Raw genomic sequence first — 26,229 nt, 5'->3', positions numbered from 1 at the left:
TTGGCTGTTGCAGGAATCCGGGTGAAAGTGGATGAAAGCCTAGCCTAGGGTGTTGGTATCAGAGATAGAAAAAAAGGGACAGTGGGCAGAACCTGGTAATAGTTGGGATGTGGAGGAGTAAGGAAGAGGGTTGAGGATGACTCCCAGATTTCTAAATTGAGCAACTGTACCAGTTGTTTCACTTTCTAAGATGGGAAAACCTTGAGAAACAGATAGGCTGTTGTGATGAAGACCAATTTTTCCATTCTGGACATGACTGAGTTCGCAACACTTGTGAGACACTTTAAGTAGGTCTGAAAGAATGGTGAAAGTTCTACAGTGGGCGGGATTGGGTAAGCACAGAGCATAATGTGTAACCAGTGAGGGGTAGAAAGACAGTTTTATTTGTGATGAATGTATATGTCTTAAGTTATTCAACACACAACTAACAGACATTGATAGAGGAAGATTTGAGCCACGATAATATCTTAAGATAGTGCAAGGAGATAGAGATCTATTTATACTATATCGCTATCATTCATTGAAAATCATTCTTTGTCATGGTCATTTGTAACTATACGACTTTATTATTTTCTTCCCAAATAAAAAATAAAATTTCTATGAGACTGGCAAAAAAAAAAAAAAAAAAAAAATGCTTGTGAGACATCTAACTAGATAAGTCAGGCTGAATATATGTTTGAATCTCAAAAGAGGAAGTGGGCTGGGATATATATTTGTGCATTGTTAATATATAGTTAAAGTCATCAGAATGAGTGTAGGACTTGAAAAATCAACCCAGGACTGACCCTGAAGCATTACAGTATTTAGAGGTTAGAGAAGAAGGAGTTGGAGAACGACTGACTGGAAATGCTGGATAAATGACTTGAGAGTTTGGTGCCCTGAGCGCTGTTGACAGGAGAAAATGTGGAGAACAAGGGTGTGGGGAACAGTACACAGTGCACAGAGGTAGGATGAAGGATGGAGCAAGGTGAACGCCAGAAAATCTATTTGATTTGGCCATGTGGATTTAGTTTGACAAACTTGGAGAGAACACATTCAGTCATGATGGGGGCTGCAGAGTGTATGGGTGATATTGGATGTGTTTTGAGAAATTTGGCTTAGAGATCGGGAGAGAAATAATAGGTAGGCGAGAAATAGAGACTTTCGGTTAAGAGAGGCTCCCTTAAAAGATGGGAGCTTGTAGACTGTATTTGATTATTTTGGATCAGGAGCCAGTAGAGAGAGGAAGGTTGAAAAAAAGCAGGAGAGGTGATAAAAGCAAATGTAAAACCTGAAGGAGAAACAGGAACCAGGGCTGGGGTTCTGTCCTGTGAAGTGGAGGGGTTTAGTACCAGGGGATGTTTCTCTATTTCAGGAGCAGGTTGAATGCAAGTGAAGGCAAAGCTACAGTATGTAAGCTTATATTTTCTCAGTGAAATACCAGGTAGGCTTATCAGGACTATCAGATGAGGAGGAGAGATGTGTAACGAGAGAGAGAAAAGTGAATCTTAAGGGTTTTCTTAGTCCTTTGTCTGTTCATGCCTTCGGTTAAACTAAGTTTCTGAAATCAAGACTAAGGCTCCTAGAACCATTTGCCTCTGGTTCCTAAACACAAGAATGACTTGGAACTCTTTGGAAGTGATAGGAAAAAGTTCAGTGTGATCCTTCTGGTGGTTCCTACTCATATATTCATCTTCAGTGGCCCTAGTTCACCTACTCAGACTCATCAGTGCTGATGTCATGAAAACTAGGCTCAACCTCACAAACCACCCCTTGTTGATGCTGCCAGCTGGGCTACTAATATCCAGCTCCACATGCCATTTCTTCATCTTTTCTTGGTGCCAACCATGCCTGCATATCAGGGCAGCATTCTAGGATCCCACGGCTCTCAGGTGAACTAAGCGCAACTTTAAGGTAACAAGACCATTCACTTCTGCACTGATGGCTCTCAAAGCCAAACCAAAGGACTCGTGTGTATATAGCGTGTGTGAAATATGTGTTGAGGGTGAGAGTTACACATTTTAGAGCAACAGCATCATCAATGAAATTGATATATAGCTTCCTGACATAGAAATTTGAAAACAATACTCACCTATACAAATTATACTCTTAACATATTCATTTTTAAAATTTAATTTTATTTTTTATTTTATTTATTTTTTAATTGAAGGATAATTGCTTTATAGAATTGTTTTGGTTTCTGCCAAACATATTCATTTCTAAAAGTAAGCTCAAATTATAATTATATATCATATATCCATAGAGAGAGAGACCATAATAGATATAGCTACCTCTCTCAGAGCCCAAAGATGAAAGCAACAATAGATGGTCCTGCCTTTCTGCTCCAGTATGTGTCTTTCTGCTTCTCTGAAAAGAAAAATACTGATTGTAACCTCTGTGAAAGGAGAGGATACATATTACAAGTTCAAATATTATTTCAAGCCTAAAATGAACAGAACTACAATATGCTGTACTCTCAAGGAATTTATCTAGTTTAAATGATTTCATGTACCTTCCTAAGCCTCCTCTCCATGTTACCCTCATCTCCCTTCTTCCAGTCCCAAACACACACATCCACATTTTCTAGTGATAAATGCTTAGGAAACCTTCATGTAATGACTGAACATACATAGTTCTTAGAAATCCACATTCCAAGGTCAACAATTAAAATCTCTCCCCAAATTCTTAGAACTCCACCAAAAGCAGTGTGACACAACCTTGAAAAAGTTCCATTGAAATGGAGGCAATTGTCCTATGAACAGGCCCTCACTGCTAGCTGTGAGGACAAGTGCAACTCTATGAAGAGCGAGATCATTGACAGAATTTGACATAAGGCTAATTCTTTTACTTTCCCTTTTTATTATGTAACTCATATCCTTCTTACATTCCATTGCCTCTTTCACATATTTACCTCTCTGAGGGTCTTATAGGCAGAGAAGCTTTATTGTTTAGTCACTACGTCATGTCTGACCCTTTTGTGACCTCATGGACTATAGCCTGCCACGCTCTTCTGTCCATGGGATTTCCCAAACAAGAGTTACTGGAGTGGGTTGCCATCTCCTTCTCCAGGGCATCTTCCCAACGTAGGTATCAAACCTGTGTCTCTTGCACTGGCAGGCAGATTCTTTACCGCTAAGCTACCAGGGAAGCCCTATAGGGAAAAAGAGGTCTTGCAAATTGAAGAAGGGTCTCAATGACTTTCCAATAATCCTACTCCAAGGATCAGCTCTAATGCCATGATACTGTCATTAAAAGTCCCTAAGCAGCTTTCACATCTACCTTTGTTTAAGCAAAGAAGGTAAAAACAGAGAGAGATCACTTGTCCCAAACTAAAGCTTCAGGAAATCAGAGGTTGAGGGAAGAGAGAGAGGGAGGAAAGGGAAAGATTGGAATCAAAAACTCTGATAAGAAAGGAGAAGACAACAAACAAGTAACAAAATTGTTTCTTAAGGATAGAATCCTTTCTGTCTTATATCCAAGATGATATCTTTCTTCTTTTCATTGAAAAACTTCTTTCCTGGGCCTTTCCCAGGGCTGGGGGCCCTCGAGTATACAAGCGGTAGACAAAGCAGGCCCTGCTCCCATGTTCCTGGTCAGATAGTGCCCCTTGCTGTCCTTTTTTTCTCTCTAGAAGCTGGAAAAACTGAGTGCCTGCCACAGTTATTAGGTTTTTCCTGTCTTCCCCCATTGCTTCATTTTACCCGTGACCCGGAAGCTATCTGAATATGAAGGTCAGGCCTGGAGCCAAACTGAAGAGCATGGGAACCACACGCCAGGGCCACACCCATTTTCTTCAGGGAAAGTTGTTCTTACCAGAATTTGCCAAGAGATTGAATCCATACCAAAAACACCTCACTTTCCAGCCAATAGCTTTCCACGGGATCAGGAAGAAAAAAAAAAAAAAACTTACCTCAAATGTGAAAAGAAAAAAGAAAAGGGAAAAACTTTAGCTAAGAAACTGTATTCCTTTCATAAACAGAAGCTTTCATTTGGATTTCATTCTTTGACTTCTATTTTTCAGCCTTTGTTATCTCAGGACTAGCAAGTAAATAACTAAAATGCCAAGCATATATTCAAAATACCAATAGTTTGTTTTTAAAAATCAGGTACATGAAAATCCTCTAATGTTAACAGCATTTCCAAATGAATGGCCAAGTCTTTCTTATTGTTGAAAGGAGCAAAACAAATCCCCAGATCACATGTAGCAGACTCTTTAATAGTTGGCCAATAGACAGGCTGGATTGGAAAATTCCTTTACGTGGCATCCAGTGATTTCCAAAAACAATTTAATTTCAAACAACGATCCTTCCAGATGTGACATTTGGGTAGAATTGTTTGAAAACACTAGAAGTAAACGTGAAATACCAGTGGTTTTGAGACAATCAAACTGCAATTGTTGAGGTTTGAGACTGAACTACACAGTTGCTCCTATATATTAAAATGCTATTGATACTGTTTCTGCATATGTAGGACATGCCTGGGGGAATGGAAACTTGTTTATACACTTTCAAGCTCAGTCAGTTTGCTTCAAATTGTTTTAAATGGCCGCAGGCAAAGTTCTGACTTTGGGAACAACTTTGGGTCACCTGGATCTCCTTTCCTTTTCATCACTTTCAGCATCCCCTTCTACCCTTCACAACCCCCATCCCTTGATACTGTTGGAAGGGGGTTGGGGAAATATGATAAAATTCTTCATAGAAAACTCTCATAGGTCTATTTGCATTTTGAAAGAGGATCTGGGGAGAAAGCAGTTTAATCCAAAGGAATGAGTTTTTGAGGTAGTCCAGAGAGCAGAAGTAGGAATTTTGTGGATTTCTCTCAAATCCCATGCAATGGCTGACTCTGTGAACCCATAAGGCAGAGCATGATATTCAGCCGACCACAGATGACCTTCCCCCTCATGTTTCTAGAAACTGCTGAAATCAAACAGACCTGGAATCAGATGACAAATGCACAGTGAAATCACATATCTGTGGACAGATGATTTCTCCCTGCCTCAGAATCACATATCTGTGGACAGATGATTTCTCCCTACCTCAGAATCACATATCTATGAACAGATGATTTCTCCCTACCTCAGTTCCTCACAGCAAGAGATTCAGTTCAGTTCAGTTCAGTCACTCAATCATGTCTGACTCTTCGTGACCCCATAAACCATAGCACACCAGGCCTCCCTGTCTATTACCAACTCCCAGACTCCACCCAAACCCATGTCCATTGAGTCAGTGATGCCATCCAACCATCTCATCCTCTGTCATCCCCTTCTCCTCCTGCCCTCAATATTTCCCAGCATCAGGGTCTTTTCAAATGAGTTAGCTCTTCGCATCAGGTGGCAAAAGTATTGGAATTTCAGCTTCAACATCAGTCCTTCCAATGAACACCCAGGACTGATCTCCTTTAGGATGGACTGGTTGGATCTCCTTGCAGTCCAGTGGACTCTCAAGAGTCTTCTTCAACACCACAGTTCAAAAGCATCAAATCTTCGGCACTCAGCATTGTTTATAGTCCAACTCTCACATCTATACATGACCACTGGAAAAACCATAGCCTTGACTAGACGGACCTTTGTTGACAAAGTAATGTCTCTGCTTTTTAATATGCTCTCTAGGTTGGTCATAACTTTCCTTCCAAGGAGTTTAATTTCATGGCTGCAGTCACCATCTGCAGTGACTTTGGAGCCCAGAAAAATAAAGTCTGACACTGTTTCCACTGTTTTCCCATCTATTTGCAATGAAGTGATGGGAATGGATGCCATGATCTTAGTTTTCTGAATGTTGAGCTTCAAGCCAACTTTTTCACTCTCCTCTTTCACTTTCATCAAGAGACTCTTTAAGTTCTTCACTTTCTGCCATAAGCGTGGTGTCACCTGCATATCTGAGGTTATTGATATTTCTCCCGGCAATCTTGATTCCAGCTTGTGCTCCTTCCAGCCCAGCTTTTCTCATGATGTACTCTGCTTCTGCTGCTGCTGCTGCTTCAGTCGTGTCCGACTCTGTGCGACCCCATAGATGGGGCAGCCCACCAGGCTCCCCCATCCCTGGGATTCTCCAGGCAAGAACACTGGAGTGGGTTGCCATTTCCTTCTCCTGTACATGAAAGTGAAAAGTGAAATTGAAGTCGCTCAGTTGTGTCTGACTCCCAGCGACCCCATGGACTGCAGCCCACCAGGCTCCTCCATCCATGGCATTTTCCAGGCAAGAGTACGAGAGAGCAGGGTGACAATATACAGCCTTGATGTACTCCTTTTCCTATTTGGAACCAGTCTGTTGTTTCATGCCCAGTTCTAACTGTTGCTTCCTGACCTGCATACAGATTTCTCAAGAGGCAGGTCAGGTGGTCTGGTATTCCCATCTCTTTAAGAATATCAAACAGTTTATTGTGATCCACACAGAGGGTTAAACATGAGAATACCTGCGAAGAACCCGGGATCATGTCTGACAAACAGCCGCATGTCAATACGTCCCTCTTCCCTTCACAGTGGCAGTGCAGGCAGCCTTAAGACTTAATGTCTGGGTGAAAAGCAACTTTACCATTTACTAACAGCTCAGTACCTCAGTCTCCTGGTTTGTAAAATGGGAATACTGCATTTTATCCAGAGGATTATTGTCAGAAGTATTAAGATAAATCATCTTAAGTGCTTACTACAGGGACTGGCACTTAGAAAGCGCCTAGTAATTGTTAGCTGCCTCTTGGTTGGACATTTTCATTATTGGAATATACACAAGGATTTCTTTCTATTTTATATTGGAGTATGGTTGCTTTCCCAGTGGCACTAGTGGTAAAGAATCCACCTGCCAATGCAGGAGACACAAGAGTTGCAGATTCTATCCCTGGAATGGGACAATCCCCTGGAGTGGGGCGTGGTAACACACTCTAGTATTCTTGACTGGAGAATCCCGTGGACAGAGGAGCTTGGTGGGCTCCCGTGCATGGGGCCGCAGAGAGTCAGACACTACTGAGCAACTGAGCCCTCAAGCAAGCATCGCTGCTTTACAATATTGTGTCAATTTCTGCTGTACAGCAAAGCACGTCAGCTATATGCATACATACATCCCCTCTTCCTTGGGTTTCCTTCCCCTTTAGTTCACCACAGAACGTTGAGCAGAGGTCCCTGTGCTGCACAATCTGTCCTCAGTTAGCTATTTTATACATGGTAGTGCATATACGCCAGTCTCAGTCTCCCAGTCCATCCCAACCCCTCATCCCCCCTTGGTCGCCATACTTTTGTTCCCCATGTCTTACACAAGAATTTCTAAGAGGATTTGCTCTTTTTTCCTCAAGTGTAGGGAAGGAAAACTTTCCCTCTTATTTCCCCATCTGACCTTACTGCATGCTATGATAAGTCTTGTGCGCTCACCACAAACATTTCAATTATTTGGCCTAATAGAAGGGATAAGGAGTGTGGAAAATCGAAAACAGAAGCTATGGCCCAAATTCTTTATGTTCATTTTGTCAAGCAGAAAGAGGAACACTGTGAATGGAATGACACCCATTCAATAGCTGCACAGTCACAGAACGATTCCCTCAGGCCTTGGCAGGGTGGTCCCTGCTTTAGACAACCTGGGTTCCAGCTAGAACCGAAGGAAGCAAAAAATCCTCCATCAAGCAAATGACTTGAGGGTTGTGCACAGTTACTGGGTGCTCTTGTGCTCTTGGACTCTCCTCCCTTCATAGAGGGGCTTCTTTTGCCTAAGGATAGGTTTCTAGCCTGTCAAGTTCTGTTCAAATTGCCTACATGCTTATAATCAAAGAGAGCAGGGACACTTCAGTGTGACAATCACTAATATATTGCTGCCTACTTGTTTTCTAAAGTGCCTGCCCTACTTCTTAAATTCCAGAGCCACAGGTTCATTCCTTTGACTCAAAGCACTAATTCCATAGGAAATCCCAGCTAAAATGCAAAGATCTTCTAGACAAGTAGCAACCCATGTCTAGCCCACTGGCACATTCATGCAAATTAACTAAGTTTAGCTCATTTCTTAGAAATTAAATATAAGGCAAATACCTTTTGTTGAGATAAGTGGGGCACCCTGAATATTCACTGAAAGGACTGATGCTGAAGCTGAAGCTCCAATACTTTGGCCACCTGATGCAAAGAGCTGACTCACTGGAAAAGACTCTGGTGCTGGGAAAGACTGAAGGCAGGAGGAGAAGGGGGCGACAGAGGCTGAGATGGTTGGATGGCATCACCGACTCAATGGACATGAGTTTGAGCACACTCCGGAGATGGTGAACGACAGGGAAGCCCGGCGTGCTGCAGTCCATGGGGTCACAAAGAGCTGGACACGACTGAGTGAGTGAACAGCAACAAAGTTGGAGAGAGAGTGGGAAAAGTAGGCTGCTCAGTCACAGGCTCATATGCTTTGGGGGTTTGGCAGCTGCATGCAGGGCCATAGGGAGTGGTGGAGAGTACAGTATCCATGAGAGTAAGTCCCACCTAAGGATCTTCACATTTGAAACTTCTAAGAGCATCATGCCAGTCAAATAAAACATGAATGTCCACTGGCTGAAATTGTGCTGAGTCCATCAGTTTACAGTCTGAAATCCAGAATATGAAGCAGAGAGGAGGTAGTTCTATGGTGTAGCCTGGGTGAGATGCTGTAAAGAGGACAGCCTGGTCACAAAGGACCCATGACATGACCCACAGAGTTGTGTAGTAGTTGAGCCCAGGGACCAGGCACACAGGCTTCATGCCAGGGCTGAGGGTAACTCACGCCAGCTGCCAAACACCATCTGGGTCACCTATGGGAGACTCCAGAACAGTGAGGCCTTTCTTGTGGGTCAGATATCTGGGAGCCAAAGCTTCTAAAATTTTTAAGGACCACAAAGAAGTCCAGGATCCTAGAGAGGTTCCCATCTGGAGAACAATCATCAGAACTAATCAATGTGAGTTCAAACATATCAATGGGCAGAGAGGTCAAGAAGGCTTGCTCCACACAGCAAGTCTCTTTATCCCCTTGTTTCTTGACTAATTTCAAGGGGAATGGGCTCTGTGCACCCCAGTTAGGGGTCTGTCAACCTGACTTACTGCCTCAGGCAAAGAGCTTAGGAAAAACATTAAAAATATTTCCTAAATAAAAGTGGTGAATTTAAGTGCAATCATTCCCACCGTTAGGGCTAGTTCTGATTCTGTCCCTAGCACAGTGCCTGGCTCCTGGCCTGTAATCAGTGTTCTTCCTGAACAGCAGCGTCTGGGCTACACTTGAACCCCCTCCTGAGTTGCGGCCCTTTCCTCCCGGTGCATTTCCAGCTAGTGGCAGTCTCATCCACTAACTGAGTCTCCTCCGTGTTTCCAGCAGAGGTCTCTGGTTTCTTTCAGCTCACAGTGCAACTTCAATATCAATATTTAGAACAATTGCTTTATTGGCTTTCATGAAGTTGAAATGACTATGATTCAACCCAGATGTGTGCAGAAGTGACCATACGGTGCTCATGACCAGTCACACTCCATCAGAGATACAAAGTGCACACCAACAGACAGGGCCGATTCTAGGCCATGTCCTGAGACAGGAGGGCAAGGATTGTCCTGTGTGTGCTTTCCCATGGTCACCATTTTAAAATATTATATCTAGTGATATGCCTCATTACAGATTAATGATCACAACTAAGATGGTTTGAGAGTGTCTTAAGGTGGGGCACTTTTTCCTATTTGACTCAAAGTGGTGGTTCGGGGCACAAGGACTGTTTCCTTTTCAGGACATTCCCACACTTCTAGTTTCCCTGATCTCTTTTTGACTCGGGTTAATCAGTGTCCACAAATGAACACAGGGCATGAGGCTGTATTGTTACAGGGATGTTATCATGCAATCTAAAAGGGGGAAAAAGGACCATTAAACTTGCAGTAGTATTTGTTTCTAAGTAATGTGTGAAACGTGTCACTTGGGGGAAAGAGCCAGGCATTTTATTTACATACATATTTGGTAATAAAGACATCTTTTACATTTCGATATGGCTGCTTTGGCCCAGCCCCACTAAAATAGCCTCTCCAAAACCAGCAAGCCAGATGCTTCAATGACAGCAAATAAATCCAGCTAACTGCAGCCTTCCAATGTGCAAATGTGGGAAGCGTCCTTTTTTCCCTGGTAGCAGGTAGATAATTATACCTGTGACCTTTTAGAGGCACAGGGTAGGGAAGCATTTGGGAGGCTGAATGTTAGACAATGATTTCTCAGTCCAGCCACAGCCAGCAACATAGGCCCCAAGGAATGGTTCAGCCCATGCATCCCCCAAACCAACTTTTTGGCTGCCACTTTTCAACGCAAGATGGCTCATACCCTACAAGTCTCATCCAGTTATTTGTGAATTCATTTTTTGGTGAATGCAAGCAAGCCAGGGAAACAAGTCTGAATACAATAAAACTATCAGGAAGAGCTGTCTTATGTTATGGTAGAAACAGACTTGTGCTAAATCTTGTGTTCAGATTATTTCTCCAGGCCTTTGTAACTGAATTCTAGGATTTCAGTTAAGTTGCATCATGCAAGCATTTAACTAATATATTCAACTATAAACGATTGACAAAATAAGATAGCATTATTGGAATAATGTAATTTAAGATAGTCAATATTTTCATTTTGCATTGTATGTTGATTTTATTCTATGCAAAGCTGTATTCATTCCTAATGTTAATTTTAATGTCAATTACTAATTGGTTCTATTACTAAACTGTATTATATACAACACCTTAAATATCATCCTTATCAGTCATTTCAGAAAGTAATTTGGACTCCACTTGATTTTTCCTTTTAGAACTGATTTTATTACCTAATCTCTGCCTAAGTTTTGACTCTGAAGTTGATATTTTTTATTGTTTTATTATTATTATAAAAATGACACAAATTCATTATAAAAATTCAAGCTGTTATAAAAGTATAAAATTAGCATAAAAATTACCCACAATTTAGGTTGACCTTAGTGAATATCATTCCAGACATCTCTCTATGTAAATAACATATTGACATGCATATTTTCATTGAAGTGAGATCATCTTATCAAAGTTATTATTGATGAAGATAATATATTTAATTTTACTTGAATTCAACAATAAGAGCCAAATGAAACTTCATTTGGCTGAAGTTCATTGCTGAACTTCAGAAAAATATTTCTTCACTAAAAGAGTGTTAGTTTTTAAAGGACCCACCAACATTAAAAAACAAAGAGAAATTATTAAAGAATTTGTTTTCAGTTTTCACTCCATATTTTAATGTTACACTGATTTAATTGACTGTTTGCCATGAAAGTCAGAGAATTTAGTATCATTAGCATCCTTTCACCTCTCCCTCCCTCATCAATTTTTGTAAGGTATTTTTGTCAAGACATGTTGCTTTTCTATTCTCTTTTCTAACCATAATTTCTATAGTCATTTTACCTTAGTTCTGTGTTTAAATGGATTCACTGCCAGTCTTATAAATTCATATTTCTCCACATGGTTTCACAGTTTCAATATTTCTAAGTTCATTTTTGCTGTTTTGGTTTCATCTCTTGATTGCTTATATTTTATGAATTGATGTTTTTGAAAAGTGTCTGTGTAGTTTATTGACCAAACAGGGACATTTCAGAGAGTGAAAAGAGGACACTATTAATATTAGTCAAGACAACAGGTACATTAGGGACTGTTTTGCACAAAGCAGAACTTAAGATCTTCCTAAAGCCAGAGGTAGTATGTCTCACAAGTTCTTGCAGGCTTCCACTCAGTACTTTTTGAGGCATTTAAATGGTGCCAAATGATGCCTTGCACAAAGGAGCATCTATTTGAAAGGAAAAGTTTGGCTCTGACTAAAGGCCCGACAGTTCCCTTCATGGGACTAATGGATGAGCTTTAGGGAGTCCACCTGTCATTCTAAGTCATATCCATGGTTCTCCATGCATGTACGATTTCTGGGGAGAGGGCCATTCCACCACTAGATTTTCAAAGGGGCTAATGGCTCCATATATGTTACTAATTGATATTTCACAAGAAATCTCCCCAAAGTTACATCATTGGAGAACGTTCTCCTAACTTTCCTATAAATAACACCACACAACTATAATTTCACTTATTACTACTTAGTATTTATTGTGTGATTAATATAAGAAATGACCAGGTGTAGAGTGTTTCTGATCCTCTGTAAAACTGCTAGTAATACATTTGTGTGTGTGCTGTGTGCTCAGTCATGTCCTACTCTTTGCAACCCCCTGGACTGTAGCCCGCCAGGCTCCTCTGTCCATGGAATTTCCCAGGCGAGAACACTAGAGTGGGTTGCCATTTCCTACCCCAAGGGGTCTTCCCAACCCAGGGATCAAACCAGCATCGCTTGCATCTCCTGCATTGGCAGATGGATTCTTTACCACTGTGCCACCTGGAAAGCCTCAATAATAACTTCTGCTTCAGTTTTTAATATCTCTTTCATTAAGGTTCATGCAATACTATTTAATGTTAGGACTATTTTTTCCTTCTGACCAGTTATTATGTGTCCTTTTATAAGCTCTATTAGCTATTTAGTTGTGTGGTTCACTGTGGTTTTCTTTCTGCCTGAACACTTAGGGAGGTCATTGAAAACTATTTGAAATGATTTGAAATAGGTATTCTAGTCTAGGTTTTCTGGAACTATGTCCATTCCTCTTCTATCAACACCTCTCAAGGTTATCCACTAAACCACTCTCTTCTAGATCCTTATTCTTTGCCTTTTGACTCAACAGTGATATTGCAAACTAAAAACAAATGGATGGATGACAGGTCATCTACACTGATCAGGAGGAAAGCTGTTAAATGTCCACTTCCCTTTGCATTGCATAGTCTTGGCTTAAAAGATGGAACATGAGGCATTCCCGACAGAGAAAAGACATTAACTAAATAGAAAAAAAAAAATGCTGCATGGAAAATAGAATAATAATTCCAATAGTGGCCAGCAAAATGATTAAAAACATATGAAAGTTAGTTGAAAGAAATATACACATATGAAAACTTCCCCTGAAGTGTTCAATTGCCTCTGGCTACATCCAACCTAAATAGACTTTCCCAGGACACTGAAACAAGAAGAACAAAATGCACTGAGCCCTAATAAACTTGCTGTGTAGGGGCATTTATCACTAGTTGCCCCCCCCCCAAAAGAGTTCATATCAGATTCACTGATTCAGATCGATTCAGAGATTAACTTTTTAAAAAATCATGCCTTATCCCCAAAATACGATCTGAGATATTGACAGGAAAACTGTTAATCTAAGCCTTTGCTCTGCAGAAAATTTAGACAGCTTGGCTTCCTCTTTGCCACACTCCCCCTTTCATTACACTTCCTAGAGTTGGCTGGCCCTGGCAGTACCCATGTATACAAGCCCCCTGGGCACACCTTCCCACACCCTTGCCTCGCTCAGCTATGCCAGTCACAGTAGCACACTAGCCAAGAACGGGCCTCTACTCTTTCCACCTGTAATTTGGTCTCTTCTTCCTCTCTTCTCAATCCCCCACACATCGACTTCCCTCTGGAAACAAAGAGGTTGAAGAGTAAAACCTTGGCAAATAGGGCAGCGGCAGTAACCACAAGCTGATTTTTCAGCTTTCTCTGAAATTTCAGACTGACAGTTGTGAAATTAATGAACAGTAAGAGGTTCTCTTATCTCCATTCAGACCCATGGGGATGGATTTTTCTCTTCAGCTGTGTGTCTGGGTTGCTTGCACTTCCCTGGAGCATGGCTTTAAGAGTAAAATGCTCGAAACTTAAGAATATGGAGTATGTTGCAAGTTCAACTGCAGTTCAACCGCAAATATAGAGCATGGGGCAGGCTTTGGAAAATACAATACAGGACATCTTAGCCTTGTTATGGTATTAATTTTCTCCCACATCCCTGTAAGTTATTTTGTGCATGTCTTCTAGCCTCTGTGTCTGCCTGTTTTCTTTTAATTTTTCCTACCAAAAGAAATCTTATGACAATGTGACATGAATGTCTTCATTTATGACCCATACCATTTATTTTGCTTACATGCTCGGTTAAGGTTCATACTTTACATATGTAATTTTAATAAATTCATTATTCTCAAAGTCAAAAGAATAACTCTCATTTTGAAAGTTAAAAAACCTGCATTTGTCTTTCAAGTAAATATATACAAATAGTAAGGAAGTTTTGGCTGTTTTTTTCTGCTCTATTCTTTCTCTTAGGTCTTGAATTCCCCAAATATTTTTAAAGTCACTTTTCAAGTGTTAGGCTTTGCTACATGGCCAATAAAAGGGAAAGATAAAGAACTATTTTATTATTTCGATGAACATAGTATATTCACATAGGTCAGTATAGAAAGATAAAATAAAAATATTTTTCCTCAAAAATGTGCTTTCTTAAAGACTCGGATCATCCAGGAAGTAACTCCACTGTCCATTTCGCTTGGTCTGTATTCACTGCAGATTTACTCATCTCAAATCTGTTATTTCTGCTTGGGCATTCAGAAATATAAATGTGTTTCCTTCTGATGCTGACCTCGCCCTTTGCTTTTTCCACTGCAGGTGTAACCCCCAACAGTCTTGTTAAAAGCAAGCTGATTCTAAAACACGCACACACTTTACCGTATTTTATTTCCCCAATGGAGACCACACCACCAACTTAATTTGGTTCTGCTTTCATGCCACCCAGGGCTTCTTGAGAAAGATTGAAAAAAGTCATTTAATTTCACCGAAATTTCTTGCAGCTCAACTTAACTGGGCCTTTTCCATTATTCAGTGAGTATTCTTCCCTAACTGAGTCACTATAACATTTCCCACAGTGCTTAATTCCCAGTATTTTTCACTATCCTATTTCCCAGGATTGGAATCTCTGAAGATTACTTCGCCTCATGCTTAGAAGACTACATTCATTTTATATTAGCTCCACTAGTGCCTCCCTTCTCTACAATAACCTTTCTCTAAATCCATCTATTTTATTTTTCTTCCTTTTTCCCTTTCCCATCTCCACACCCTTGATCCCATCTCCTCACCCTTGATCCCATCTCCTCCTACCTCTTCAGAGGCTTTTTCTGTTGATTATCTCTTTTCTCTTAGGACCACAGTTTCTTGCTCTCCTCTCCAAATACTCCTATCCTAACAACAGCAACAACGACAAAGCTGATCTTTAACTCTACTTCTTTCTCAAATATCTTTTCTGCAAACCTTTTGAACATGTGCTTTTCTTCTTGACCGAATCTTTAACTCCTAACAGTTTAGTTTTTATTCTTTATCACCCCATTGGAACTAAATTATCAAAAGTCACTGGCTCATTACCTACTGGCCACCACATTTAACTGCCTTCCTCAACTACCTATTACCTCCTGGAGCACTTGACAGATTCAATGATACCAACTTTCTGGAACCAGAAGTGTTTCCAGAATTGTGAATGGAGTCTTTTGTCTCCAAGCCCTGTTTCTTTGACTTTGAACTTGAACCTTTATCTCTTTAGGCTTCAATTTCCCCTGCTCAATCTCCTTATTGTAGATATTCTCCCAGGAATTTTTCTCTACTTACTCTCTACATATTCCTCTTCTGGAATTTTTATGGTTTTAAACCTCTTCTCTGTGCAAAAAGCTCTGAATCCCACTAATCCCGAAGTATAGGCTTCTGTTTCTTATTTTGGCTGGGCTTATTCGTGTTTAAATTCCACTAATACGTCAAACTCAACAGTTCCAAGACAGAATCTCTTTTCTCTCCTTCCCCAACCTGTCTTTTCCAATTTCTCCCTTTCTGTAACTGACACCACCGTCTTGCCTGTCATCTAGACTAAAACATTGGTGTTTTCTTGGACCCATGATTTACTTGGGCATCTCTGGTGGATCAGTTGGTAAAGAATCCACCTGCAATGCGGGAGACCTGGGTTCAATCCCTGGGTTGGGGAGATCCCCTGAAGAAGCAAACAGGCTACCCATGCCAGTATTCTGGCCTGGAGAATTCCATGGAGTATTCCATGGGGTCACAAAGAGTTAGACATGACTGAGCAACTTTCATTTCACAGAGCAATGAATGCTCAAGCTCTCATAGATATGCTGCCCTGTTCATTCTCTTAGACACTTTACAGCCACGCAAACTTTCCTGAATTGAAGTTACAGGCTATTTCCCTGCCTCTCTGCTTCCTATCACTTACAAAACGAAATCCAGATCTTCGCATGGCATTCAAAGTTGTTCACAGCATGGCTGCACCCTACTTGTTTGGTTCTAGTTCTCAGTGCTAGACTGAGGATCAGGCAAACTGAATTATTCACAATTCTCTGTAATCACCTCCAGATTCCTGTCCATGGGGCTTTGCTCATGCTGTCTTTGCTCAGCATCCAAAAGTTTTCTCCATCCTTTCCAGTCTTTTCAACTTTTATTTATTTATTTTTGGTTGCACTGGCTCCTTGTTGCTGCCCAGGCTTTCTCTAGTTGTGGCGAGCTGCGGCTACTCTCTGCTGCAGTGTACAGGGTTCTTGTTGTCGACCCTTTTCTTGCTGTGGAGCATAGGCTTTAGGCACGCAGGCTCCACTGTTGCAGCATAAGCGCTCAGTAGTTGCAGCTCATGGGCTCCAGAGCACAGACTCAGTACTTGTGGCACGTGAGCCTCGCTGCTTCACAGCATGTAGAATCTTCCTGGACCAGAGTTCAAACCTGTATCCCTTGCTTTGGTAGGCAGACCCCTATATACTGTACCACTAGGGAAGCCCCTTCCCAGTCCTTATAATCTAAATTTTGCTCATTCTTCAAATGCTACCTCCTTAAAGCTTTTCCTGATCTTCACAACTGGAAGAAGATTTCCAACATTTCCCAACTCTGAGTTTAATACATTTTAATAATATAGTCATACTATTTTCATTGGCTTAGTGTTTATATGAAAAAATTTCCCTTCCTTTTACTTGTAATCTGTTTGTGTCTTTATGTTTATAAAATATGTTTCTCATAAACAACATATAATCGAGCGTTGCTGTGTTTTATCTCGTCGGTCAACCCTGCCTTTTACCTATGTTCTTTGATCCATTTATATTTACCCCAGTTATTGATATATGTATGTGTGTATGTATATATAGAGAGAGAGAATAAAATCTACCACTTTGGAGTTTTAATCATGTTTGTTCTTCCTGCCATTTTTCTTTCCTTCTTCTTTTTTTTTTTATTTTTAGATCTTCTGTTCCTCTCTTCTTATCTTTGTTTGGGTCATGGTTAACCCATCAATCCTTAAAAAAAAAATTCTCTCTTCTCATTGATTTTTTTATTTATGCCTCTTAGCATGATTTTGTACTTTAGTGGTTATTAAATCCCATGGCCAGAGAAACCTGGTAGGCTGCAGTCCATGGGGTTTCAAAGAGTCGGACACGACTGAGCGAGTTCACTTTCACTTTTCACTTTCATGCACTGGAGAAGGAAATGGCGACCCACTCCAGTGTTCTTGCCTGGAGAATCCCAGGGACGGGGGAGCCTGGTGGGCTGCCGTCTATGGGGTCGCACAGAGTCGGACATGACTGAAGACTTAGCAGTAGCAGCAGTTGCATAGACACTAAAACATGCATCTTTAGCACATTACATTCTATGTTTAAAAAATTAAGAAAAATATCTAAGAATTCTATGACAATCTATTTCCAATTTTAGTCCCTATAATTTGTGTGCTTGTTTACTCTGACTTTATACAAAAGAGAATATAAATTCCATATTCTTTTATTATCTTTCTTTAAAGAGGCCATGGTCCAAAGCAATTTTGTCATATATATGTACAAAAATACACACACATATGCATCGCATATATGTCTTTTGTGATATATCTGTATAGTATGCTTTTATCTAGGGTTAGTACACGGCCTAATTCTCTAGCTTTACCATCACAGTTAGGCAGCCCTATGTTCCTGAATTGGTGAGGGTTTCTCTCAATGCTCCTACCTCTCTCTGGTGTTGGACTGTCACCCCATTGCTAGGTGTAAGACCCAGTGGGTGGGAAAGTTAATATAGATGGTACCTGGATGCTGCACATCAGAAGAGTTCATACAGCTGTCCTGCCCTTATTTCTGTGGCAGACGACTGTTGTTTCTAATTCCTGTAAAGTTGGAGTGTGGGAGGTTTTGTTTTGTTTCTGCTGATCCACCCTTAAACTGAGGCAGTGTTTTTTGGTTCATTAGTTTACCTTGCAATTTTGAGTATCCAATAGCTCAAAAATTTCTGATTTGTTTTCATTGTTGAGGTGGGAGAAGTGTTTCTTGTAATGTTCTATATCCTAGACAGAAGCAGAAACTCCCTATTGGGTTACATACGTAAATCTTCCTTAGATTTGGCTCTTCCAGAAACAAAGGTTAAGAGGGCAGGTGATCCCAGAAACCCCAGTCAAGTAGTGAAAGAAGAAACAGGGAAGAGAACGAAGTGTGTTAATGAGTAACTGTGGTGCAATCCCACTGGGGACTTCTGGAGGAAACAGCCTAAGTGGGCAAGCTGGGTCTTTATCCACCAACTCCCATCTGTAATTGATTAGTTGTCCTGTCTCTAGGTGAAATCTATGCCAGATCAAAAAAGGCAGAGAATCACAGGTGCAGCAGAAGCATTTTACATGAAGGAATGAGAGAGAGGCTACAACAGTGTCTGTTAAAAAGTCTCTCTGTGCCTGTAAGGACATTTATTACTTTATTTCTCAGGCATATTGATGTACTGAGAAGACGATTCATACCTGATTTATCTTTGTGTTCTCCCAGCATGGAGAATAGTCAGAAGACAATCAGTATTTATTAAATGAGAAAATACCTTTTATAAAGTACCAATATGTAAAATTCTGGCCAGTTCTTCATTTCCTATTCTCCTCCCAAAGCAACATCTTCACTCCCACCTCAATCACTCAGACAGTATATTTTTATCTCAACTGCTAAAAAGGTTAATCTCACCAAAATTTTTAGATTTTTAAAAATTTATTGATTTTTCTAGCTAATTTAAATGTAGTATAATGTAAAGGTATAATTTCAAAACCTGCTAACAGGCATTTTGTATTACTTGCAGCCAACAATGATAAGACGTCCACCAACAGTTGTTTGCTATATCTGTGGTCGTGAATATGGAACAAAATCGATTGCCATTCATGAGCCACAATGTCTGAAAAAATGGCACAATGAAAACAACTTGTTGCCTAAAGAGCTAAGGAGACCAGAACCAAAGAAACCAGAAGTCAGGGCCATTACTGGTAAGTTTTTAAAAGACTTGATTGTATAAGGGAAGACTTTTCTCTCTAAACTTAAAAGAGCAGAGGTATTCTTTTATTACTTGCTCAAGCAACTGACATCAGCAACATTTACTGTCTTGGCCACAAAACAGTGGCCAATAGAAAAAACAGTTCTGAAATGCCTGACCAAAGGGTTGTTTTCAGATGCTGAGACACAAAGACGCTATATCCTGGCAAACTGCGCAAGGAGAGGGACTCACTAAAAATTGCTATATTTCCCCAAAGTTATATTCATATATTATCAAACACAATACTGTAAAAATGTGAAGCTTAACCTCTGGGGACATCTAGAAACATGCTTTCAAATATGAATGTGTTTTAGCGTTCAAAGATCAGGGGTTCCAAAGTGAAATGCTTACAAGGTCCACTGGTCAGATTCCACAATTGAGCACATGTGTCCATGTGTGGAAAAGGGGAAGGTGGGAATCATGGGGAACTGAGAGCACTGCTTCTCTCCAAAGGAGACGGCTGCTACCCAATTCCAGCTGGTGTTATCCTTAAGAAACTTAGCCTTAACTTCACTGTGATGTATCTTTCAATAATACAAAAGAAATTGGAAATCTTGACTTCTATATGAAATGTCCAGATTTTTAAAATTTTGCAGTGAATACTTTGTAAAGCACTGCAAAGGCCATATGAAACCTGAACTTCATAAACTGTCGTGTGGGGCCTCATTACAGAGCCCTATACTTAATTCTTCAGGGTGAGAATGAAGTAGTTCAGAGAATTTGCCATGCCAGCTCAGACTTAGTCATCGCCTACCATTGTCATTTTATCAGTTGATCCCATGATTCCTCTCAAAGGAAAACCATTTTTGGTTTTAACAGAAGTATCATTCAGTTAATTGATTCTCTTTATGTAAGAGAATCATAGATTTACATATCCAGAAGGTACCTTGGAAGCCATTTAGTACCAATTATCTCAGAGCACTCTTGTTAGACATGTGACCCAAAGAGAGTTTTCTAATAGCTCCCAGAGTGGAATCTAGATTGTCATGATAAAGTTCTAGGCTACCAGAACTCAACTACTCAAAGTCCTTGCCAAAAGGAGAACTGTGTATGCTCGGAAAAGAGCTCGAGATGAAAATTAGAGCATTTGCTCACAAAGAGATTGTTTACCTCTTTGAGACTTGCTTCCCATCATTTCTCAACTGATAAAAAATCTGTTTCCTTCACTCCTGATCTCTATCACTTTCTCTGCTTGAGCAGAGTTATCACAATTATAGGAGAGAAGAGAAACTACTGGTTTGAAAGCCCTGGGGGGTTCACCAATCTCTTGATTGGCTACAGATGGAAAAGCCAGGTCCTATAATTGCACTTTCTGCAATTTTCCTCTTGGCTCCATGTAACTGTTCTTTCTGAGGGTGCCCTTCCTCTCTGGGTGAAGAGAATTCCCACTCCAAAGTAAAGGCACTAAAACTTTTAGAAATGTAATGACTCATCTTCAACTCTCCATGAATACTTGGGAATTTTTGAGCCCATATTAAAACTCATGAGTAAGGAGAAAGTCAGTACCATTCTTTTTTTAACTGGTTTAAAGCACTCAAAATATACATTCATATCCTGCATATATAGTGACACTTCCTTTATCCAAGGGAGAAATACTAGATGGTCCTATTGTGCTAGAGTTTAATTTCCCATGGAGGATAAAAAGAAAAAGAACATTAGTAGACTTGTTAAAGAATCTAACATTGGCTACATTTTTATGAACCACTAGATACAAAAATCATATGAGAACTGCCTGGGCTTTAATGAAAAAAATATATGCTGTGAAATTAATTTTTTAAAAGCTATGTGATATATTTTTGAGTGCCTGGCTACATTTGAGGGGGTGCTTTTTTGGGGAAATTCTAAGACATAGTCAATTTAGTGTACCAAAGCCATTCTATTTAAATAAGTTTTATTAAAGTTAAATCCCACACTGTTTCTCTAAAATAAACCCATATGCCCTTTTTCCTATGTTCTGTCAATGGAGATTTTACATCTCTCAGCTGTCTTTGTTGCTTTCTTAAGGACACTTCTTTTTGTCAGCTTAACTATCCTGTTTGCATTCTTCACTTTAATTACTTAAAGAATCTCTGACTTTATGGCCATAAAGAGATGATAAATTTTTAGGATATAATTTGTCTTAAATTCACTCTCACTGTCAGTTGTGGCCTCGAAAGACATTCTGAAAGATTACAGAAGAGGAAGATAGAGACATGTTCTTTTTCTTTTGAAAGCTTATGGAGTCAACTGAAAGAAAGCCAAAAGTTATGTTTGCAAGATAATAATGCGTAAACAAAGATGTTAATAATTAGTGAAGAATGCATATCACAACACATAAAACAATGTCTTCCCCTTTTCAAAATTCAAGGACTGAAAAACCTCTGATTCAGAGCTAACAGTTCTCAGCCCTTAAAAGACTGAGCAGCAGTTTGTTGTTTTTTTTTTTTTTTTGGCAAAAGTAATATAATTTGTTTAAAAGCCTCAGTCAACAGGTATTTCCTGAAAATACTTTCCATAAAAAGTAGAGTATGGTTCTCCAGAATGAAAACTGATCCATTTTCCCATTTTCTTTTTCTTTTCTTTCTTTGTTCTTTTTTTTTTTTTTTTGCCCTCTGTTTTTCTTTAACTTTTCAGCCAAGGGTTTCTATGATCTCGATGCCTTAAACGAAGCTGCTTGGACAAGCGCCCAGAGCCAGTTGGTTCCCTGTAATATTTGTGGGCGTACCTTCCTGCCAGACAGACTGATTGTTCACCAACGATCCTGTAAACCAAAAGTCGCCAAGTAAAGCCCTTTCTCCCTACGAAAGAGTTACGGGCATTAAATTCCTGGGAAGGAGTTGGGTTATGGTGGAAAGGAGGAAAAGTGGGGGTGGAGTTGGGGAAGAAGAACTGGAATTGACCAAAGGCCATGAGCACAGGACGCCCAGCTCAGTGCTCTGGTGGCCTGCCTTGACCGCTGTGTCACCGCTCTTAACAAGCAGCTGCGTGCGTGTGCCCAGACACGCCGCGGGCCTCTCATGAGACACGGTGCTCCAACAGAATGACACGTGGCCGCGCCTCTTCAGAGCTGGCATTTTCATCTCCAGGAAATCTCTGAGCCAGCTGTTGCCATTTTTTCATCTGGTCTGTTTTCCCCGAACAAGATTCTGAACCTCACCGCTTAGGACTATTATTTTAGTGGTGGGTGACTTCAGGCAACTCTTCAGTCCCGAGAAAAACTGGCTTCCCTCCCATCCCTGTGCTTTCTGAAATAACGTGCCCCTCCCTGCTTTTTCTGATCCAGGGAAATGTTTTTAATCGACTCAGTGACTGGAATTCTTCTTTTCTGTACAAAACTGTTCAACAGGAGAGATATATCAAAAAAGAGCTAAGGGCTTAAAACACCAGAACCGTATAGTACTCATACTCCCTCGGTGAGAAATGCTACAAGGAAGATTCAGGATCAACACCAGCCTCCTATGCTGGGAGATCGCTGGGTGTGATTCATCACCTTGTGGAAACCGGCTGCCTCCACCTAGCGAAGTCCAGCGAGAATTCCTTTCCTCTGCCCTCCTCGGGCCTCATAGGTGCTTTATTGTTGAGGTCTAAAAAGCCTGCCAGCAAGTTCCGTGCGTCTCCCCCAGGGTCCATGCACAGAAAGTGGCTTGTGCAGCTGCTCTGGCTTTGAGTCCTTGAATGTGTATTTAGAGAGGCGGGGCTCTCCTGGGAGGAGGCCAGTGCCAGGGAGGGGCTCTGCCCAGGAAATTCTGCTCCCCCGGGCAGCGCTGCCTTGCCTGGACTCCCAGCAGTTTTGCTTGATCTCTTTGTTCATTTAATGGCTGAATTTCAGGGCCATTCCGGATCCACCAGGTTCCTGCAAACCTTGCATTCATGACCTTAAACAGCGCAGTGAATTCCAAATTATACAAGCAAATTTATTTGACCTAATAATTTGGTCATACATCTGCCTATTGTAAAAGGCTAGATTAGGAAAATTGTGCTAATTTTTCTGTTATTCCTGCCTATTCTGAAGGAAGCAAGAGATAAACTATTTTTTTAAGTCTTTTAGATATCCCCCAAAAGATTAGCATCTTGTGAAAGAGACCCTTCAATGACTTGCAGTTGATGCTTTAGTTCTTTTATTTTGTTAACAAAAATGACAATAACATCTAATATGTAGAGCATGTACTGTGGATCAGGCAATGTGTCTAGTGCTTTCTGTATATCACTTTATATACATCTCACAGCAATCCTTCAAATAGATATAATCCTTATTTTACACATGAGAAAACTGATACTTGGACTAAAATAGCCAACTCAAGGTCACACTGAGCTTGAGTTAAGGGGTGGAGTCAGGAAGCAGACTTGAGACTGCTAGACTTGCAAACCCAAAATCTCATCCATTGCCATTTGTGTGCCGCATGCCGCCATTAATGAGACTGACTGTTCCAACACAAATGATCTGATACATGGAGAAAGTTTTGTACAGTGTTTAGGAACTAAGGGAATTAGGATGTTTGCAGTTCAGCTGCTAGTCTGGATTTATCTTAAACCGAGGTGAAAACAGTTTGCCGAATTCAGAGTACACTTTGAATTGCATTGTATTCCAAAAGCCACTTCTGTGTTCTGCTAATAATGTTCAGAAGTCAGATAGCAAGGGAAATAAAGGAAGAGTTCTGGCATCAACTTTAAAATGAGTGGCCATTGGGGTCATAAAGGTTCTTGGGCCCTTTGTTTTCAAAGCTTGAGAAAAACAAAACTACCTCATCCGTAGGAATTATTAAATCTGAGTTCTTGAAGTGGTTGAAAGAAATGAGCTCTTATAGGAGGCACCACTCCCACAAGGAAAAGCTTGAGGAACACCAAAGTGCTGACCGAGGGGCTTCCACCTGCTCCACCTGAGCTGCCCTGCAAATGTTGCAGGGTATCAAATGTGGAGAAAGTTGACATCAATCCAAGGGTTTCCGTCTTTCACCAAGTCATGTCATTGAAGTCTCGCCATCAATGGGAAAGAGTTCATCCGCTCTTTGCCATCTGCCCTCCCCTCAACTCATTGACAGCTGTGCAGATTCTTGCACTCAAAGAGAAATGATCTCTTTAACAATGGTTGGCACATCCGTGAGCTGTGAATTTGAACCTTGAAATGGTTCCCATAGACAGTCTCCTTGCTGATGAAGAGCAGATACTAGATGAAGGTCCTTGGAGCTCTTACACTGGCTCAGGCAGTTATTGGTCTGGGATGCTGGGATGTAATGGTATTCCGGACATCAGTAACAACACAGTTCCCTTTCAGCTCTGGCAACTGGTGCGGCACAATCTCTAATTGAATTCCCCTCTAGTTGAGATTATGGGAAGAATTCCAAGATTTCTTGATGCTCACTTGCACATTGAACCCACATTAGTGGTGCAGGGCATGTATTATCAGAAGGGAACCCTGGAGATGGAACAAGCCTGTCCTAATAAGGGGTTTGGAGGAGGCTATGATCCTCCGGTGAGTAAACATGGAGATCTGTTAGAGCTCCATTGTGGGACCTCCTCTTCAGGCAACCTTGGAAGTATTTCCCAGTGGGGTCCCAGTATCTCCAAGGAAGCCCCCAGATGACATCAGCCTGGGGAATATTGGCCTGAGTCTCAGAAAAAGAAGCTGTGACTGACAGGCAGACCCATTTGTGAGCAGGCAAGAGAAAGAGGGCAAATATCCAAAGTCTTCCTTCTCCTAAAAGCCTGAAAACGGTACTTGGTTTCTCCGAACTTCTCTGCTTCTGACATTAGCAGTGTTTCTTCTTTACACTCCATCTAAACCAACTCATATGGCTTTAATCCCATACCAGGCCAGGACAGGAAGTTCAGCCCTTTCCTTCCTCAACCCTGAGGGGGCCCTTCCCTTGCTCTGGTGATGGTCCACCCTCCTTTATCATTTATTACTTCCCTCCTGACTCTCTGTCTGGCCCACATGAGAGGCCATGCCTGTTTCTGCTGGCCCTGCCCGCTCTCTGTGAGCACTGTGGCCAGAGATGGAAATGAGGTTTTCCCGCACTTGGAAGAAGCAGCACACATGAGGAGCAGCTGAGGTTCCAGCGGGGGTCAAGCTGGACAGAGAGAATTACACCAGGAAAAGCACTGCTAATTTAGCATAGGATGGTACCGTTTTATGCTTAATTTTAAGTTTTTGTTATGAAAATATTCAATAGATAACACTTGCAGGGAAAAGTATAATGAAGTCTTCTATCCTCCACACCCAGGTACACTGAGCTGAAAACCTGCTAAGATTGAATCCGAATGGTCTCTGTTTCAACTACTGTTCTTTTGGATATGTGATGGGGAGAGGTGCTGGGAACACAAGATTCCAGAGTGCCTCTGATGCCTTTTAATTCTACTTCTGGAAATATGAGATTAAACCCACATGGCTATAAAGCAACTACAGTGAACAAGTGAAACCTGGCCTAGACATCATGAGGGCTAGGGCCCATCATTGATTCATACTCATCAGCTATAGACCAATGTTTTTCAGGTGATACTTAACTGAGTGTGTTTTCAGCAAAGTAATGGCCCCAAAGATGTTGGCCCCTAGTCCTCCAAACTTAAGAATATATTACCTTACATGCTATGTTACCTTTGCAGATGTAGTTAAGGTTATGCACGTCGTCATGAGGAGAGTATCTCGGATTATCTGGATGGGACCAATATTATGTCATTAATAGTAGGATAAGAAAGAAAGAGGATAAGAGATGACAGCATAAGAAGTATCCCATACCCTGTGGCTTGTTCTGAGATGTGGGGAGCTATGTGCAGTGACCAGAGAGAAGCTTCTCCAAGTTAAAGCCCCAGCAGGCAGCCAGCAAAGAAACTTGAACCTCCGTCCTATAACCACAGGAACTGGATTCTGCCAACAACCTGAATGAGCAAGGGGACACTTTCTCCCCTGGAGCCTTCAGCAAGAAACACAGCCCCACCAACAATGTGTTTTTATCTGGTGAGTCCAGGGTTGAACATCTGACCTGCAAAAATGTAAGAAAATAAATGTGTGCGGCTGAATACATTAAGTTTGTAATCTATGATGGCAGCAACAGACAGCTAATAGAAACATCTGAAGGGAGACTGCAGAGATATTGTGCATTTGGTTCCAGACCACCAC

The 26,229-nt window shown here is 41.0% G+C and overlaps 1 protein-coding gene across 1 annotated transcript in view; it reads left to right on the top strand.

The window, feature by feature from the left end:
- Nucleotides 1-21,901, top strand: part of LOC128051597 (zinc finger protein 474) — a 28,173-nt gene extending 6,272 nt beyond the window's left edge. Inside the window, exons 2-3 of the mRNA XM_052644222.1 lie at nucleotides 18,909-19,089; nucleotides 21,750-21,901. Coding sequence (XP_052500182.1) covers nucleotides 18,909-19,089; nucleotides 21,750-21,901 — 333 coding nt within the window. The remainder of the gene's footprint in view (nucleotides 1-18,908; nucleotides 19,090-21,749) is intronic.
- Nucleotides 21,902-26,229: the final 4,328 nt, after the last annotated feature.

The sequence above is a fragment of the Budorcas taxicolor genome, chromosome 7 (assembly GCF_023091745.1).
Source record: "Budorcas taxicolor isolate Tak-1 chromosome 7, Takin1.1, whole genome shotgun sequence".
NCBI lineage: Eukaryota > Metazoa > Chordata > Mammalia > Artiodactyla > Bovidae > Budorcas > Budorcas taxicolor.
Note: the sequence above shows the minus strand (reverse complement) of the source record. Positions and strands in the feature narration are given on the sequence as shown.